Source organism: Bubalus kerabau, chromosome 15, assembly GCF_029407905.1.
Source record: "Bubalus kerabau isolate K-KA32 ecotype Philippines breed swamp buffalo chromosome 15, PCC_UOA_SB_1v2, whole genome shotgun sequence".
NCBI lineage: Eukaryota > Metazoa > Chordata > Mammalia > Artiodactyla > Bovidae > Bubalus > Bubalus kerabau.
The window spans coordinates 45,302,536-45,318,216 of NC_073638.1; the positions used below are offsets into that span (position 1 = coordinate 45,302,536).

Here is a 15,681-nt window from a genome sequence, read left to right on the forward strand (position 1 = left end):
TGGCCTGACACACCACACTCACCCAGATCTTGCAGATGCCCTCTAAATGTCAATCCAAAGCCATGACATAAAATAAGAGATCTAGATCTTTTTTTGAAAGCATTCAAAGTGAAGGATGATCCCTGGTCAACGTTCAAAACCTAGCAGACTGGCAGGGAGCGGACTGAATGCAATTCCCAAGGAACAGTCCCAGGAAGTACAACCAGGGAAACCCATCGAAGATCACAGACCCTGGTACACTCACATTTCTGGTGGCTCCTGCATTTCAACTGTAAAGCATTTGTCCTTCTGCATGGGGGCGCACATGGGAGGGGTCTTACCTCTGCCAGGGAATGCCAGTGTGCAATGGGCTTGCGCGGATATGACAACATTTCACTCCAGTGGTCTCTGCCCAGCCGCTCAGCTTCGTTGCCTACTTGACACACGCCGATGATCTCATTGTGACCTACACTGTGAAATGGTCCACAATAGTTATTTTTTTCCCAAAATTTTGGTATGTAAGAACAGCAACTACTCAATTAAACATATAGGAATTAGGAAAGGGTTGGTTTTTTCACTCTTGAATGTAAAAGCACAGGTTAACCTTAACAGCCACTACGACCTGAGGACCAATATGGCACTTGTGGGCACAGAGAGGAAGCCCAGAGTCTGGCCCTCACACACCTGGGCTGTCTTAACACTGGCAGAACTTAGCTTGTTCCCAAGAACCCTGAGTTGGAAAAACTCTCTGATGCAGACCTCTGGTTCTGGAACAAGGCTGACTTCAGGCCTTCAGATCTATGTAATGAAAAATGGGGGCCCTGAAAGGAGTTTCTCGCACTGATAGCTGTTTCACTTCAACAGACGAGAATCAAGAATGGGTCATGGAAGAGCTCTGAGTCTGGCAGCTGTAGCCTTGAGCTGACAAGGGCAGAATGAAGGTGGCTCCTGCCTCTTGCAAGACCTCTCTTTAGAAAACATGTTTTCCTGCTCTTCCCTCCTTCCTTCCAAGCCCAGCTTTGCTTCTCTGACCCAACTTCAGTTTCCTACTGTAGAAAAACACTGAGATCCTTTAATACCTAGCTAGTATTTCTGAAACATCCTTGGATAGGTCTCTGCCTTGGCTCATTTTTTTTTTTTTTCTTCCTTCCAGTTTTTGATTGTAAGTCCTTTGCACGCATCCAGAATTACATGGCTCATCCTTTAATTCTCTGGGATCCAAATTCACAGGCTCTTTCTTTTTCCTTCCTGCAAAGATGAGGGATTTTTCTCCTATGGATGGTGCAAGGGGGAGGCAAGGGTGGAGAAGTAGTGTGAAGGATATTGGATTCTATGCTCATTAAAATCAGTTGCATGCAGAAGCCCCATGAATTCTGCCATGGATTTTTCCAGACCAGATTCATGAGTTTATTGAGAATTAAATTGAAGCAGAGCTCACATAATCAGATTTGTCAATGTGGGAAACTTGGCAATAGCTTGAAAAATACTGGCCCAGCCTTCCACGGCTGGTGGGCCATGTTCCCTCCCGTGGCCTGACTCGGTTGGTGCTGTGTGTCGTCCAGAGGGACAGGATGAGGTCCACAGCCTCATGTGTGCTGTCACACCCGTGTGCAGCCGAGCCACGGACGTGCTCCCTGGGTTGCAAGACGATTATGTTTCACCCAGAAATCTGCTGGAAAGAGTGTTCAGGGCACTGAGGCTGCTGGGCTGACATTTCAGGGTCTGTGGGAAAATTTTTAGCTGCAAATGATACTGTAAGACATTAGAAGTCAGAATACTTTTTTTTTTTTATATAATTGTGCCCAGACCACGTGGGAGGTTTCCAATTAAAAAAAGACTTTGCGTTTTTGTCTAATGACTGGTTTAACATGTATAATTCCCTGTTGGTACTTCCTTTGCATATTAAAATGACTGTTTTTCAAATCAGTCCTTTAAATACACAATTGGCTACAATGCAGGCTATAAATATCTCTTCTGTGCGGTATTAATTAGAAAGTCGAGCATCTTATACATTTTAATGTACCCCATCATCCATACTGATTCTAGCAATTTCAAGAGAACATTTCTGTGTTTGCTTTCAGACTTAAGTGGATAGAAATGATCTTTATTACACATATTGGGAGAAGAGAAAGAAAAAAAAAGTGAAGCTGTGTATTTAGAAATGCTGATGGTCTGGCTCAAGTAATCATTTTGCTGTTTTGAGTGGAATTTTTCTGATAAAGGCCAGGTAGGACTGCCTGAGGGAAGATTAAGATCTGTGGGGCCCACAGTTCTCCAAGCTAAGATTCTAGGGCGTGTACAGGGATGGAGAGGGGAAGCGAGGAAGAGACAGAAGGATGGAGGAGGGGAGAGAAATAAGAAATAGGAGAGCTCAGAGGCTTGCAAAGTGGTGACTCCTTGTCAATCAGCTCTCAGGGTGCTGCTTAGTGGCTGCACTGGGACAGCAGCTAAGGACCCGTGGCTGCCACCCCTTCCCCCAGACCTGGGCACAGTGGGTTTGCAATGAGAAACAGCTCTAGGCATCTCACCGGTCGTAGTCCATGACTGCTATGGACAGGTGGATTTGGTCAATGTTCTCGGGAGGGACGTCAAAGACTATGGCTTCATTGTAAACAGGATTCAGAGTGTTCCTCTTGGTGGATGTTTTCCTCTTTTTTAGTCGTCTGCCATCACACATCAGTGAGACTTTCACGTAGGGATCTGCACAGACCATGAGAAGCAGGAGTACTGTGAGGAGACATGCAGATTTAGGCCAGCAGTTTTGTCATGGTGGGGTTTCAAGGACCACAGGGTGCAGAAGCCCTTTACCTGCCTGTGGACTGGAGTCTGAAGATTTTAATTTATACAATGTCTGGGCAACGACTGGAGTTGGCGTAATTAAGTCATTCATTCAGGAAAAAGCACAGGACACACTTGTCTCAAAATGTGTGGAATTTAAAAATAGTGTGAAAATATCTGCTATCAAATTAGAAATGTTCCAGCTAGGATCACGGACTTGCCAGGCTGCCACAGGAAGGGAAACGCAAGCCATTTTCAAGGCACGGGGGAAAAGGTGGCACGCTCTGACTCGGAGCCACCCCACAGAGTCTTTTCCTAAAACCCAGGCCTTTAGGAAAGGGAGAAGCTAAACACGTGGCCATAGCAAGAAGCTGGGGTACGGGTGGACGTCCTTCAGTGCAGGGGCTTCAAGCTCTTGAGCTGCCTGCGGTCGAGTTGTGAAGGGGGAAGCAGTTCAGCAGGTCAGGGAGAGAAAGGACGCAGGCTTGCTTGTGGGGCCATGCTGCGACTGGGTGACAGGGGACAAGGCTGGTCTCTGCGCCTGCTGGGACATCCCTGGTTTCACCTCACTATTTTCCCGCTCAGTGGGGAGTTCTTGCTTCACCTGCATAACTATGGGTGGTTCTGACACTCAGACACTGTCCAGGAGGACTTAGAGGGCCAGAAGGGGTCACATCTTTTTTTTTTCCAGTTGAATAAAACACTGGTATCCAGGAGGCAATATATTGCATCTTTTGATCTCAGTGACCAAAAGCCAATAGACTGGGCATTTTCTGACCACATTTTGGGAACCCCTGCGAGGTGGCTTGTGAACTTATACAAAGGAATTCCATTTCAGGATACTTTCTGTTAGGATTTCATTTTTTTTTTTTTTTTGGCCATGCCAAGCAGTATGGGATCTTAGTTCCTCCACCAGGAATCTAACTAATGTCCCCTGCATTGGAAGTGTGGAATCTTAACCACTGGACTGCCAGGGAAGTCCCTCTGTGAGGGTTTAAAATTTAAAGGTACATGCTTGATTCACTGGAAAAACCAAACTGCATAGTTCACTGATGGACCTTTGATAGAAGGATATAGGATATCAATCTTCTAAAAGCCTGAGGTGACAATTGCTTGTATCTGAGGAAAGACCCAATTAGATATATCAGCATGTGCAAACTGTGGGTCCAGTCCACAGTCATGTGGAGGAGAAGACCTAAGAGGGAATACTGGTAGTAATAATGAGAGCTAACACCGAGGAGCATTCAGTGTGTGCCAGGCACCATTCTTAGGTATCATAATCCTGTAACAACACAAACAGCCAGATACTATCATTATCCTCATTTTTACAGATAGGGAATCTAAAACCCAGACAGACTGACTTGCCAGAGTCACACAGCTATTAGGTCTAGGACTAGGTTTAAACCTAGGCAGTTTGGTTCCAAAGTCCATGTACCTTTATTACTCTACTGGAAGCTTCATGAGGTGCTATATAAGAACTGTAGGAGGAAATGTGAATTTGAGATAGTCCCACCTGATGCTCCTGTTATGTCCATTGCCTTTAAATTCCTTGCTTTTATAATGGTAATGGTCAGCCTGCCAGCCGTGGGAAGATAGCAGAGGGAAAACATCAGTTCTCCAAGATCCACGTTGTCCTGTTGAGAAAGCACAAACTGAAGCGCTAGAAATATCTTCATTTGGCAGAAACCAACAAAATTCTGTAAAGCAATTATCCTTCAATTAAAAAACAAATAAATTTTAAACATAAAATAATAATCATAATAAAGAAAGTGTCTTTAGCCTGGTGTACACAGAAGCAGGGGCAGGGCAGCATTGCAAGGGGCTGCACTGGTCCTTCTGCTCATCTCCCAAATCCCTCATGTCTTTTCCCTTCACATCGTCAATCACAAGAAGAATAAATGTTCCTACCTCCGGAGCCCCCTCCCTAAGGAAACACACTCATCTTTAGATGGCAGAACTGCAGACCATCTGGGTTCTGTCCCTTCTGTCTCATTACCTGCAGCCCTGCACAGAGAACAGAAGCCCAACAGCCTAACTATCCCCATGGAAACCCCCATGAGATTTCACTCATATCCCCACCATAGTCCACACAGCCCCTGGGACAAAGCTACACAGAGTACCCAGCAGGGCTGTCTGCCTCACAGGCATCCCAGACATGCACTGTATACATGAGAGCAGCCTCCGCAGCCTCGTGCATGCTCTCAAATGGGTCTCCATACAGCCCCTTGGAGACTCCTCATCCCTGGTTTCCTACATAGCTTCGCCCGCAGTTTTTCCTGCAAACCTCATACAGGCACACAGATAGTCACCATCCATATGCATCCCTCCCCGACAGTCCCTCACTCTTCCCTACATGGCCCCCACCAAGTTTGCTGCAATACTTCCATACATTCCTGCTAACACTCTCCATACCGATATGAGTGCATGCGCACTCATGTGCAGACCACACAACCTGTGCAGACCAGGATGTGGCTTCACTGAGGCCTGAAAACACTAGTCCCTACAGCTCTCTAGACAAGAACCCTGCAGAGCAGCAGCCTGAGCCCACACATCCACAGCCCTGGACACACTTGGACACCTGCCCAGCCCTATGCAATCTCCAGACAGGTAGACATAGGAGGGGGTCCAGGTCCCACAGCCCCTAGTTGCTGACTGCTGGGCTCCCACTTTGCTTAAGCTTTTGCTTTCCCTTGGTGTGTCTCTAAGAAGCCCCACTTTCCTCTGCTGGGGAAAACATCTCCTCGGGCAGTGTGCAGCCAATCAAATAGGTCAGAAGACACCATTCTCTTTCTCCTTTTTAGCCCAGGGAAAATACAACCAGAAATGGAGGAAAAAAAAAAAAAGCCAGTTCGTTTCAACTTTTGTGATACCTGAGGTTATCAAGCTGGGTATCTGGGTCTAATTAATATAGCTTCATAATGATAATGCTCTGGGGTGTCCGGTTTTTGCCCTCAACATCCATAGCCTCTCCTCCCCTCCTTGATTCTTCAAGGATGCTTCTATTTTTAGAAGCACAGATTCAGCTCTGGAAGGTCACCTCACCCAACCTCCTTCCTTGACCGCTTCTGCAGGAGGAGGAGGTGAAGGGAGCCTGTCTGGTCGCTAAGGCAGATGGATTGCTCTGTATCCCTGAGCTCTGCCTGCTTCATGTAAATAAATGATCTCCCCTCGAAAGCTTGCCAGGCTCTTCTGGCTCCTAAAGCCCTGATATCAAGAGACCTAGGCAGTTGGGCCTTTCCCTCTGGGGTGGAGGTGAGGGAAGAGATGACAGTCCTACAGGAGTGGGGTGTCACATGGGCTGGGGCTAGACAGTTTTGTGTTGCTGGGGTTTCGATTGCAGAAGGAGGGTCTGCTGTCACTGAAGGGTTTGATCCAGTTTCTGGCTAGTAGCAGAGGAAAAAGAGGAGCAACAACTGTCCCCATAAATTACCTTTTTCTCTTTACACTCCCTGGCCTATTCCCTTGCCCTTGGATCTCTTCTGTCTGCCTTAAGCAGAAAGGCCCAGACATCTGTTCTTCTCAGAGGACTTTTCTCAGAGGGCTCAAGCCCACTCTCCTCTCATCCTGCCCTAATAATCTTGGTCTGAACAAAGTAAAACAGGAGCAACCAAAGCCACGCGTATGAAGCTCTATCATCATTTTTTTCAGCATACGATTTCTGAGGGCCCCCACTGCACAAGCTCTGTAGGGCTGGAGATGTGATGATGTATCTACTCCAGTCCCCACCCTCAAGGCCAAGGCACACAACTGAATGTACTGTGTTAAGTTACTTTTGTGCTAAGTACATTTTCCTCCAACATAAACCTTTTTCATTCACAAATATTTACATTATATTGCTGTTTGCTCATGAGTTAAAATAAAAAAAATATGCTTCAGATTTGGTTATATATTCTGAATGTGAACTAGGGCTAAAGTCCACTTTTGTACTTAAAAGAAAAACCTAGGCAAATTAAAGATTTATTAGGGAGAAAAGGCTTGGTTTGACTTCCAAATGCTTTAAAAATAAATCATTTAAAATTATCGAAACTATGAAAGTAAGAGTGATAAAATTCAAGTACAAATGTTTTTAAGTATAATAGTAAAATATCTCCTTTTCTTACGTACATACCACCTAAGTCACTCCTTTCCCCAGAGCAACACTGAATAATCACGCACATTTTTCTTTTCGTCCTTCATCCATTCATCCATCCATCTGCTTACTCTTTTAACATCTGTTGTGGTTGTTGAGCATTGCTCTCTTCCAGGTGCTGGAAGCTGTTTTTGCCATGGTGACAACAGATGTGGTCCCTTGAGAAGTGACCAGTTTGTGGGCTAAGGAACCTAATGCTAACTCTGCTTTTTCCCCATCAGCCCATACTAACTTGGGGTTAAGAATCTATGGCTCCTGATGTGTATAAACATTCCCTTTAAATCAGTGGTTCTCAACCAGAAGCAATTTTGCTCCCTCCGGGCACATTTGGTGTTATCTGGATAAATTTGTAACTGTTACAACTGGGGAGGCAGGTGTTACTGACATCTAGTAGGTAGAGTCCAGGGATGCTGTTAAACATCCCACAATGCACAGGGGAGCCCCTCACTACAATGAATTATTTGGTCCAAAACGTCAGTAGTGCCAAGGTTGAGGAACACTGCCTTACACACAAGTACTTATATTGTTAGTAAAAAATTTTCCAGAATGCTGATAAAAGTCAAATACAAAAGAGTATGGAGTGTTTGGCTTCTTTTCCAGCTTGACAGAAATCAGATATGCAGAGGTGTCACTGGTGGCTAAATGCCCTGGAGGGGTACAAGGGGAAGGAAAATGTCATGCAAAGAAATGCTTCATTTGCTTCTGCTTTGTGTGGCCAAGGTCAGTGTTGTTGCAAGATATATAGGGAACTGATAGCAAATATGTGTGAATTCTATACCTGCAAAACCTGTAAACTCTTTCTGTGGTGTTTACCTGTAGTGGTCTGTGAGAGTTCTAGTCTTTGTCTAGCTAGCGCACTTTTGCATTCCTATCCTTGGGTTCTTATCGTGAAATTCCATAAAGTTCTACAAGGGCTGCTGCAGGAATTCAGACCAAAGTATTCATGCCCCTGTCTACTGTCTTCTGTTCAGGGATGAGTATGTTACCCACACAGGGAGATTTAGAGTCTTCTCTGGGACTTAAAAAATTAATATTGAGAAAGAGAAATTTTAATTTTATTGGGGTTATTCACTGGAAAGATATGAAACTAGCATTGCTGTAAGGTTCTTGTACTGAAGATAAGCAGTGTACTATCACTTTAAGTTAGGCGCTGTATATTAAAAACATATACCATAAACCCAAAAGAAATGACTAAAATCACATAATTTATTAACTATAAATTAGTTAATAAGCTGGAGAAGGCAATGGCACCCCACTCCAGTACTCTTGCCTGGAAAAACCCATGACGGAGGAGCCTGGTGGGCTGCAGTCCATGGGGTCGCTAGGAGTTGGACATGACTGAGCGACTTCACTTTCACTTCTTACTTTCATGCATTGGAGAAGGAAATGGCACCCCACTCCACTGTTCTTGCATGGAGAATCCCATGACGGAGGAGCCTGGTGGGCTGCCGTCTATGGGGTCGCACAGAGTCGGACATGACTGAAGCGACTTAGCAGCAGCAGCAGTAGTTAATAAGCCAACAAAAGGGATAAGATACATGCTTTAAAAATATTAAGTTAATCCAAAAGACAGCAGAAAAAAAGGAAAAGGGAATAAGACTGGAAGAGATATAAATGATAGAAATGGAAAACAAATAGTAAGATGGTAAATTTAAACAAAATACTTTCAATAATCACGTAAATGTAAAAGATCTAAGCATCCAAATAAAAGGCAAAGATTATCTAATTTAGTAAACAGCAAGACTCAATATTATGCTCTCTACAAGAAATTTAATTTAAATATACAGGTATACATACATTAAAAGTAAAAGAATAAAAAACAATATGCCATACTTAAACTAATAAAAAGAAATCTGGAGTGGTTAAGTTAATATCAGACAAAGTATATGTAAGAGCAATGAATATTATCAGGAAAAAGAGGGTCATTTCATTATCTGAAGCAAAAACTTCTAGAACTGGGAGGATAAACAAATTGCAGTCAGAGATTTGAATGCCTGAACAGCACTATCAACTCACTTGGCCTAATGAGTGGCATTAAAGAAACACCAAACAGCAACAGAATACACATCTTTTCAGGTGAACCCAGAACAAGAAAGATCATATTATAGCCCATAAAACAAGTCTCAACTAAATTTGAGAAGATTCAAAGTATATTCTCCGGCTGCAATGGAAATGAATTAGAAATCAATAACAAAAAGATATCTGGGAAATCTCTAAATATTTGGAAACTAAATAACACACTTCTAAATGTTCAATTCAAAAAAAGGCACAGAAAAAACGGAATGAAAGTACAGGTGGAACAAACAGAAAAGACAGATTTAAACACTACCATATTGATAATTACATTAAATGTATATACCTGATAACTTCAATTAAAAAGATATAAATTTTCTGATAGGACGGTAAAGCAAGACCCAACTATATACACTACACTAAGACCCAACTATATACCCACTAAGTGGGTCTACAGGAAACCCACTTAAAATATCAAGACAAAGACAGGTTTAAAGGATGAAAAAAATTAGGCCATGTAAACAATAATCTAAAGAAAGCTGCTGCTGCTGCTGCTGCTAAGTTGCTTCAGTCGTGTCCAACTCTGTGCGACCCCATAGACGGCAGCCCGCCAGGCTCCACCGTCCCTGGGATTCTCCAGGCAAGAACACTGGAGTGGGTTGTCATTTCTTTCTCCAATGCATGAAAGTGAAAGGTGAAAGTGAAGTCTCTCAGTCATGTCCGACTCTTAGCGACCCCATGGACTGCAGCCTACCAGGCTCTTCCATCCATGGGATTTTCCAAGCAAGAGTACTGGAGTGGGGTGCCATTGCCTTCTCCGAAAGAAAGCTTAGAGTGGTTATATTAATATCAAGATTCCAGACCAAGGAATATTACCAGGGAGGAAGGTGATATTTCATTGACAAAGGCTAAAATCATCAAGAAGACGTAATCTTAAAAACATATGCTTCTAATAACAGAACTTCAAAATATATTAAACAAATGAGATAGAATTAAGAGGAGACATAGGCAAACACACAAGTAGAATTAGAGAGTCCAACACTATTCTATCAGTAATTCATTGAACAAGCAAGCAAAAAAGAAGTTAAGGATATAAAAGACTTGAACAATATTATTGACCAACCTGACATAATTGATTCTTACTTTACCTATTAATACTCCATCAAATGGTCAAAATGCCCATTCTTTTCAAATATAAACATTCAGCAAGATGAATCATATTCTGGGTCATTAAAAAATTCTCATTAAATTCAAAATGAATGAAATCACACAAAGTATGTTCTTTAACAATAATAAAATTAAAGCAGAATTCAACCATAGATATCTAGAAAATCTCTAAATTTTTGAAAATTAAACAATACTTTTCTAAATTATCTACAGGTCAAAGAAAAAAGTCATAAGAGATATTAAAAATTACTTTGAACGAATGGTAGTGGTTATGTGACTATATATATGTGACAAACTTGCACACTTAAAATTGATTAATTTTGCTGTACATAAATTAATGGAAATTTAAAAATTCTGAAAAGACAGATTTTACAGAGGACTATATTTTTGTCTTCTAGTTTTATTGTCTTGAGTTCAGAGAATGCCTTGATGGTTTCAACCACTTAAAAATTATCCTATCCTATCCCATGCATTTGTGCTCAAATGTATCTAAAAATAATGCCTATCCTCTATTCACAAGGGACTTATTTCTATATTTTTATTAAGTCAAGCTTGTTAATTTTGTATCCAAATCTTCTTCCTCTTGGAACTTATTATGACATTGTCTTTCAAAATATGGTTTATTCCCATTCCATTGTTTCACAGTCAGAGTATTAGCAAACACTTAAACTATGGTTAACATATTTCTTTCAATGCTCACTGCAGTTTCATAAAACCCATTATCATCTCCCATTTTAAGGTACATTTTGCTTGTGTGCGTCCTTGAGTACTTTTTTTCCAGTGAGGTTCACAGGTAGTTAGAGTAATCTTTACTGTGCTCTAATTCTTAAAAGAAAGTTGGGCACAGAATTTAGGTTAAAATTATTTTATCTTAGAATCTTCTACTTTGTCACAATACCTTCTAGTACTTCATGTTCTAGCTAGGGTGTTTGATGCGATTCTTTTGTAGATTCCGCCCCCCCCCACCCCGCCCTTCCCCAAGGAGGTTTTAAGATTGTTCCTTTGTACTTTTACTTTGTACTTGTATCTTCTGTAATTTCCCCAAAAGGTATTGAGATATCTTGTTTTCACTGATTTTGCTTGGTCCTCAGTGATTGATGTTAATTGGAATTTTTTTCTCTTGCTTTAATCTCTTTTTCTCCAGTGACCAGTTGATCTGTTTGTTTACCTTGGACCTTCTCTTTCATGATGTTGGTTTTCCTCAGATTCTAGGACATCCTTAATTGTCTGTATTTATAACTGAAGGGTCAAAGCAAAAATCTTTTACTGCTTGTCATTTTGTGAAGATCCTCATGAAGAAGTGGGGGCAATCTCATATTCTCATCTGATATATATATAACTGGATATTTTGAATAATTATTCTTTAATACTACTTGTATGATATTAACATTGCCAAAATTAATGAACTTTGGTTTTATAGTAGGTTATAAAGTTAGGCATGGAATCATTATCAACAGAGTTTTGATATCCCAGTCTCAATCATTTTTAAGCATCACTGTACTGGGTTTCCCAGGTGGCACTAGTGGTAAAGAACCCACCTCATTCTTGCCTGGAGAATCCCTTGAACAGAGGAGACTGCCAGGCTACAGCTCATGGAGTCACAAAGAGTTGGACATGACTGGAGTGATTTAGCAAGCAAACCAGTGCAGAAGACATAAAAGACACAGGTTTGATCCCTGGGTCAGGAAGTTCCTCTCCGGAGGAGGGCATGGCAACCCATTCCAGTATTCCTGACTGGAGAATCCCACGGACAGAAGACCCTGGTGGGCTACAGGCCATAGGGTCACAAAGAGTTGGACATCACTGTAGTGACTCCACGCACACACACATACTGGGGGTCTGCAAGACCACCCTCAGGTCTGATGATTCATTAGAAAGACCCAGAAAGGCTATTATACTCATGGTGGTGGTAGTAGTTTAGTTGCTAAGTCATGTTCATATGGTTTCTTACAATAAAAGGACACAGATTTAAATCAGCAAAGAAAAAAATGTTGCATAGGCTGGAGTCCGAGAGAAATCAGGCATTAGTTTCCAGTTGCCCTTTTCCAATGGAGTCACACATACAGCACTTGGTACTCCCCACAGTGATGTGTGACAAAACATACTAAGTATCACCAATGAGAAAAGCTCACCTAAACCATGATGCCCAATGTTCTTACTGCGGGAGGTAAGGAGTACCCACATGACTAATCTTAGCTGGTCAGTCTTTACTCCCTTCATCAGAGGGGGATCAGTGCAGCCTAGAGCCCTTAAATGAACAAAAACAAGTAACCATCATAAATTATGGGCTTCCCTGGTGGCTCGGATGGTTAAAAAAATCTGTCTGCAATGTAGGAGACCTGGGTTCAATCCCTGGGGTGGGAATCCCTGGAGGAGGGCATGACAACCCACTCTTTCAGTCAAGGTCTAGTCCCTTCTGTAGAATATGCAGGGTTTATGTACCCCAAGCTTGTTGAGCCAGTCCTTTACTCTACATACATTGTGCCCTCCTTTCAGCTTGCCTTTTCACACATATTTTCCTGTACTGAAAAGGGGAGAAGTGGTTGTGGTCCATCGCTTGTGTAGCTAACCATCACACATTCTCATCCAGAGATCAACAGTTGATGACACAGAAGACATTCTGGAAGGAAGTTAGGTTAACAGCAGGGACTGGCAGAGATATTAGATAGGATAAGGGCTGATCATAATGGAATTAAGCTAGAACTCTATAATAAAAAGATAGAGTGTTTCTATATGTTTAGAAACTAAGAAATACACTTCCAAATAACCATGGTTCCAAGTAAAAACCACAATGAAAATTAGAAATATATTGTACTTACGGTCCTCATCCCTGCTCGTGACACAGGGTTCCTAAAACCCTTGTAAATCCCCAAGTGGTAAGAGCACTAAGAACACTAGGGGCATCTTCTGTTTGAGTGAGGCAACTGTGGGTAGGTTCCTTGATGGCTTCTGGATGGGAACTAGTCACCAAAAAGACTAAGCCATGATTAGAAACTCCAAGTTTTCAGTACCAACCCCCACCCATTCTCCAGACACGGGAGAGGGCTGGAAATGAAGCTGATAATTGACCATGCCTACATTAGAAAGCCCCCATAAATTATTTAAAGTATTGGTTTCAAAGATCTTCCAGGTTGGTGAAGACATCCATGTATCAGGAAGGTGACACCCCCCTCCCCCCAACTCCATGCAGGCAGAGGCTGCTGTGCCCAGGACCTTCCCAGACCTCACCCAGTGTATCTCTCTTCATCTGTATTCTTTATCACATCTTTTAATAGACAGGTAAAGCAAGTAAATGTTTCCCTGAGTTCTGTGAGCTGTTCTAGCAAATAATGGAATCCAAGGAGGAGGTCATGGGACTGTCTGACCTGTAGCCAAGTGGGACAGAAGTTGTGGATATTCTGGGCACTTGCTACTTGTGACTGGCATTTGAAGCCAGGGAAGTCTCATGGGACTGAGTCCTTAATCAGGTGGACAGTGTCAAATTGAGTTAAATTGTAAGACACCCCGCTGGTCTCAGAATTGCCTGTGAAATATATAAGAAAAACCCCAACATGTTTGGTGTCAGAGTTGTGAGTGTGGTAGTCGTATGAGAGTAAAAGAAACACACAGGAAGAGAACTGGAGGATTTTCCCCACACAAATGCTTAAGAATCAAATTAATGGAAAATTTTTAGCTTTAAAAACTGTAGTATGGAACAAAATAATCAAAGCACCTATCTAAAGAACTTGGAAAAAGAACAAATTAAACCCAAACTAAGTAGAAGGAAGGAAATAATAAATTTAAAAGCAGAAATTAATGACATAAAAACAATATATTCAAAGAAAATCAAAGAAGCCAAAAGTTAGCTTTGAAAAGGCTAAATAAAAACTGTTAACCTTTGTTGTAAAACAGGTAAAAAAGGGGGTAGGGGAGAAAGGCAAAAATAATGTCATGGTTGAAATGCAACACCACTATGGATCTTTACTAAACACACTAAACAGATAGTAAAATTATTTTGTAAACACCTTTACATCCACCTTTACACTTTTACAGATGATAAAAATTAGACACAATGTACAAATTTTTTGAAGTGAGATTTTTAAAAAATTAAACAAAATACGAGAAAACTGAATGAAGAAAAACATGAAAACCACAGCACTTCACTTCCTTGTGTTTTACCTCGTTTATAAGGTTAATTTACACACCACGTTTTAAAAATATGATTGTTCATAGTAAAGTAATAAAGAGGAAAATCACGTAATTATCTAAGTGAATGTAGAAAAATATGATAAAAGTCAAGTATCTATTTATGGTAAAAGTTTTTAACAAACCAGATATAGAAGAGGAATGTGTTTGTCTGATGGTGAGCCTCTAAAAGCAAGGCTACAGCACTGATGTACTTACTGGTGAAATGTGAAAAGCTACCCAATTAACGTAAGAAATAAGACACTACTGCTTATATTCTATACTGTACTTCAGGCCTTAGCTAGGGAAATAAGGTATGGAAAAGAAATAAATGGTATAAAGTTTTGACATGAAGAATTCATTCTGTCATTTATTTCTCATGTATAAAGAAAGAAATCCTGGGGGAATTCCCTGACGGTCCAGTGTGCTTTTGCTGCCAAGGGCCTGGATTTGATCCCTAGACGAGGAACTAAGATCCCACAAGCCATGTGGCATGGCAAAAAAAAAAAAAATTTAAAGCTATACATAGATTATTACAATTAATAAGCATGCTTATTGATGACTGGTGGATTGATGGCTATAAGTAAATAAAAATAGATTTAATTTTTATGTACCTGAAAAAAAGGTTAAAAAATAGAATAAGAAAAAAAAAACCTTTACTTAAAACAGCATCAGAAAACATGAAAACCCTGGAATAAATTTACCTAAAACTGTACACTATTTCTTTACAGAAAAAAGGTAAAGCATTATTGAGTAAAGTTAAGGAAGGTTTAAATAAATGAAGAGATATACTATGTCCAGAGATTGGAAGAACTCAGTATTACATAGATATTCTCCAAACTGATCTACAGGCTAAATGTAATTCCAATCAAATTACAATTTGACAGACTGATTCTAAATTTAACCTGGACAAGAAAGTGCTAAGCAGTCAAGATTCTCTTGAAGAAGAACAAATTGGGAGATCCTAGTCTACCTGACAGGAAAACTTACCTAGAACGCTACTGGGCTAGTGGAGCATTTGTGTGGGGCAAATAAACCCATGGAGCTGTACAGAGAGCTCAGAAACTGACTCATGCCTGTATGGACGTTTGTCTTATGTGCCACTTCTCTTCATTTGCCTCTCTACTTACTCCTTGCTCTTTGCCCTCAAACGCTGTCCTCCTCAGAAAGAAATAAAACTTAATGTACTTATTAAGAAACTTAAACATCTGACCGAGTTTGGAATGAGTTAGTGACAGGCATGTGAACACACACAACCCACACAGCAAATAAAATCAAGATAATTCATTTGCTTGTTCTTCATTCAAAAAACATTTATGGGATACAATTATTTGTCAGGTACTCTTCAGGGTGGGCTTCTCTGATGGTTCAGTGGTAAAGAATTCACCTGCAATCCAGGAGACGTGGATTCAATTCCTGGGTTGGGAAGATCCCCTGGAGAAGGAAATAGC

At 41.2% G+C, this 15,681-nt stretch overlaps 1 protein-coding gene across 11 annotated transcripts in view; it reads right to left on the reverse strand.

Annotated features, from left to right (window-relative positions):
• Positions 1 to 15,681, reverse strand: part of SYT9 (synaptotagmin 9) — a 399,619-nt gene that overhangs the window by 50,351 nt on the left and 333,587 nt on the right. For 10 of the 11 annotated variants that reach the window (XM_055548771.1, XM_055548772.1, XM_055548767.1 and 7 more), the window contains 3 exons: positions 4,271 to 4,391; positions 2,508 to 2,679; positions 321 to 450 (listed from right to left, as the gene is read on the reverse strand). In XM_055548771.1, the coding sequence (XP_055404746.1) occupies positions 321 to 450; positions 2,508 to 2,679; positions 4,271 to 4,391 (423 nt within the window). The remainder of the gene's footprint in view (positions 1 to 320; positions 451 to 2,507; positions 2,680 to 4,270; positions 4,392 to 15,681) is intronic. The other variant, XR_008703044.1, reaches the window with a different exon arrangement.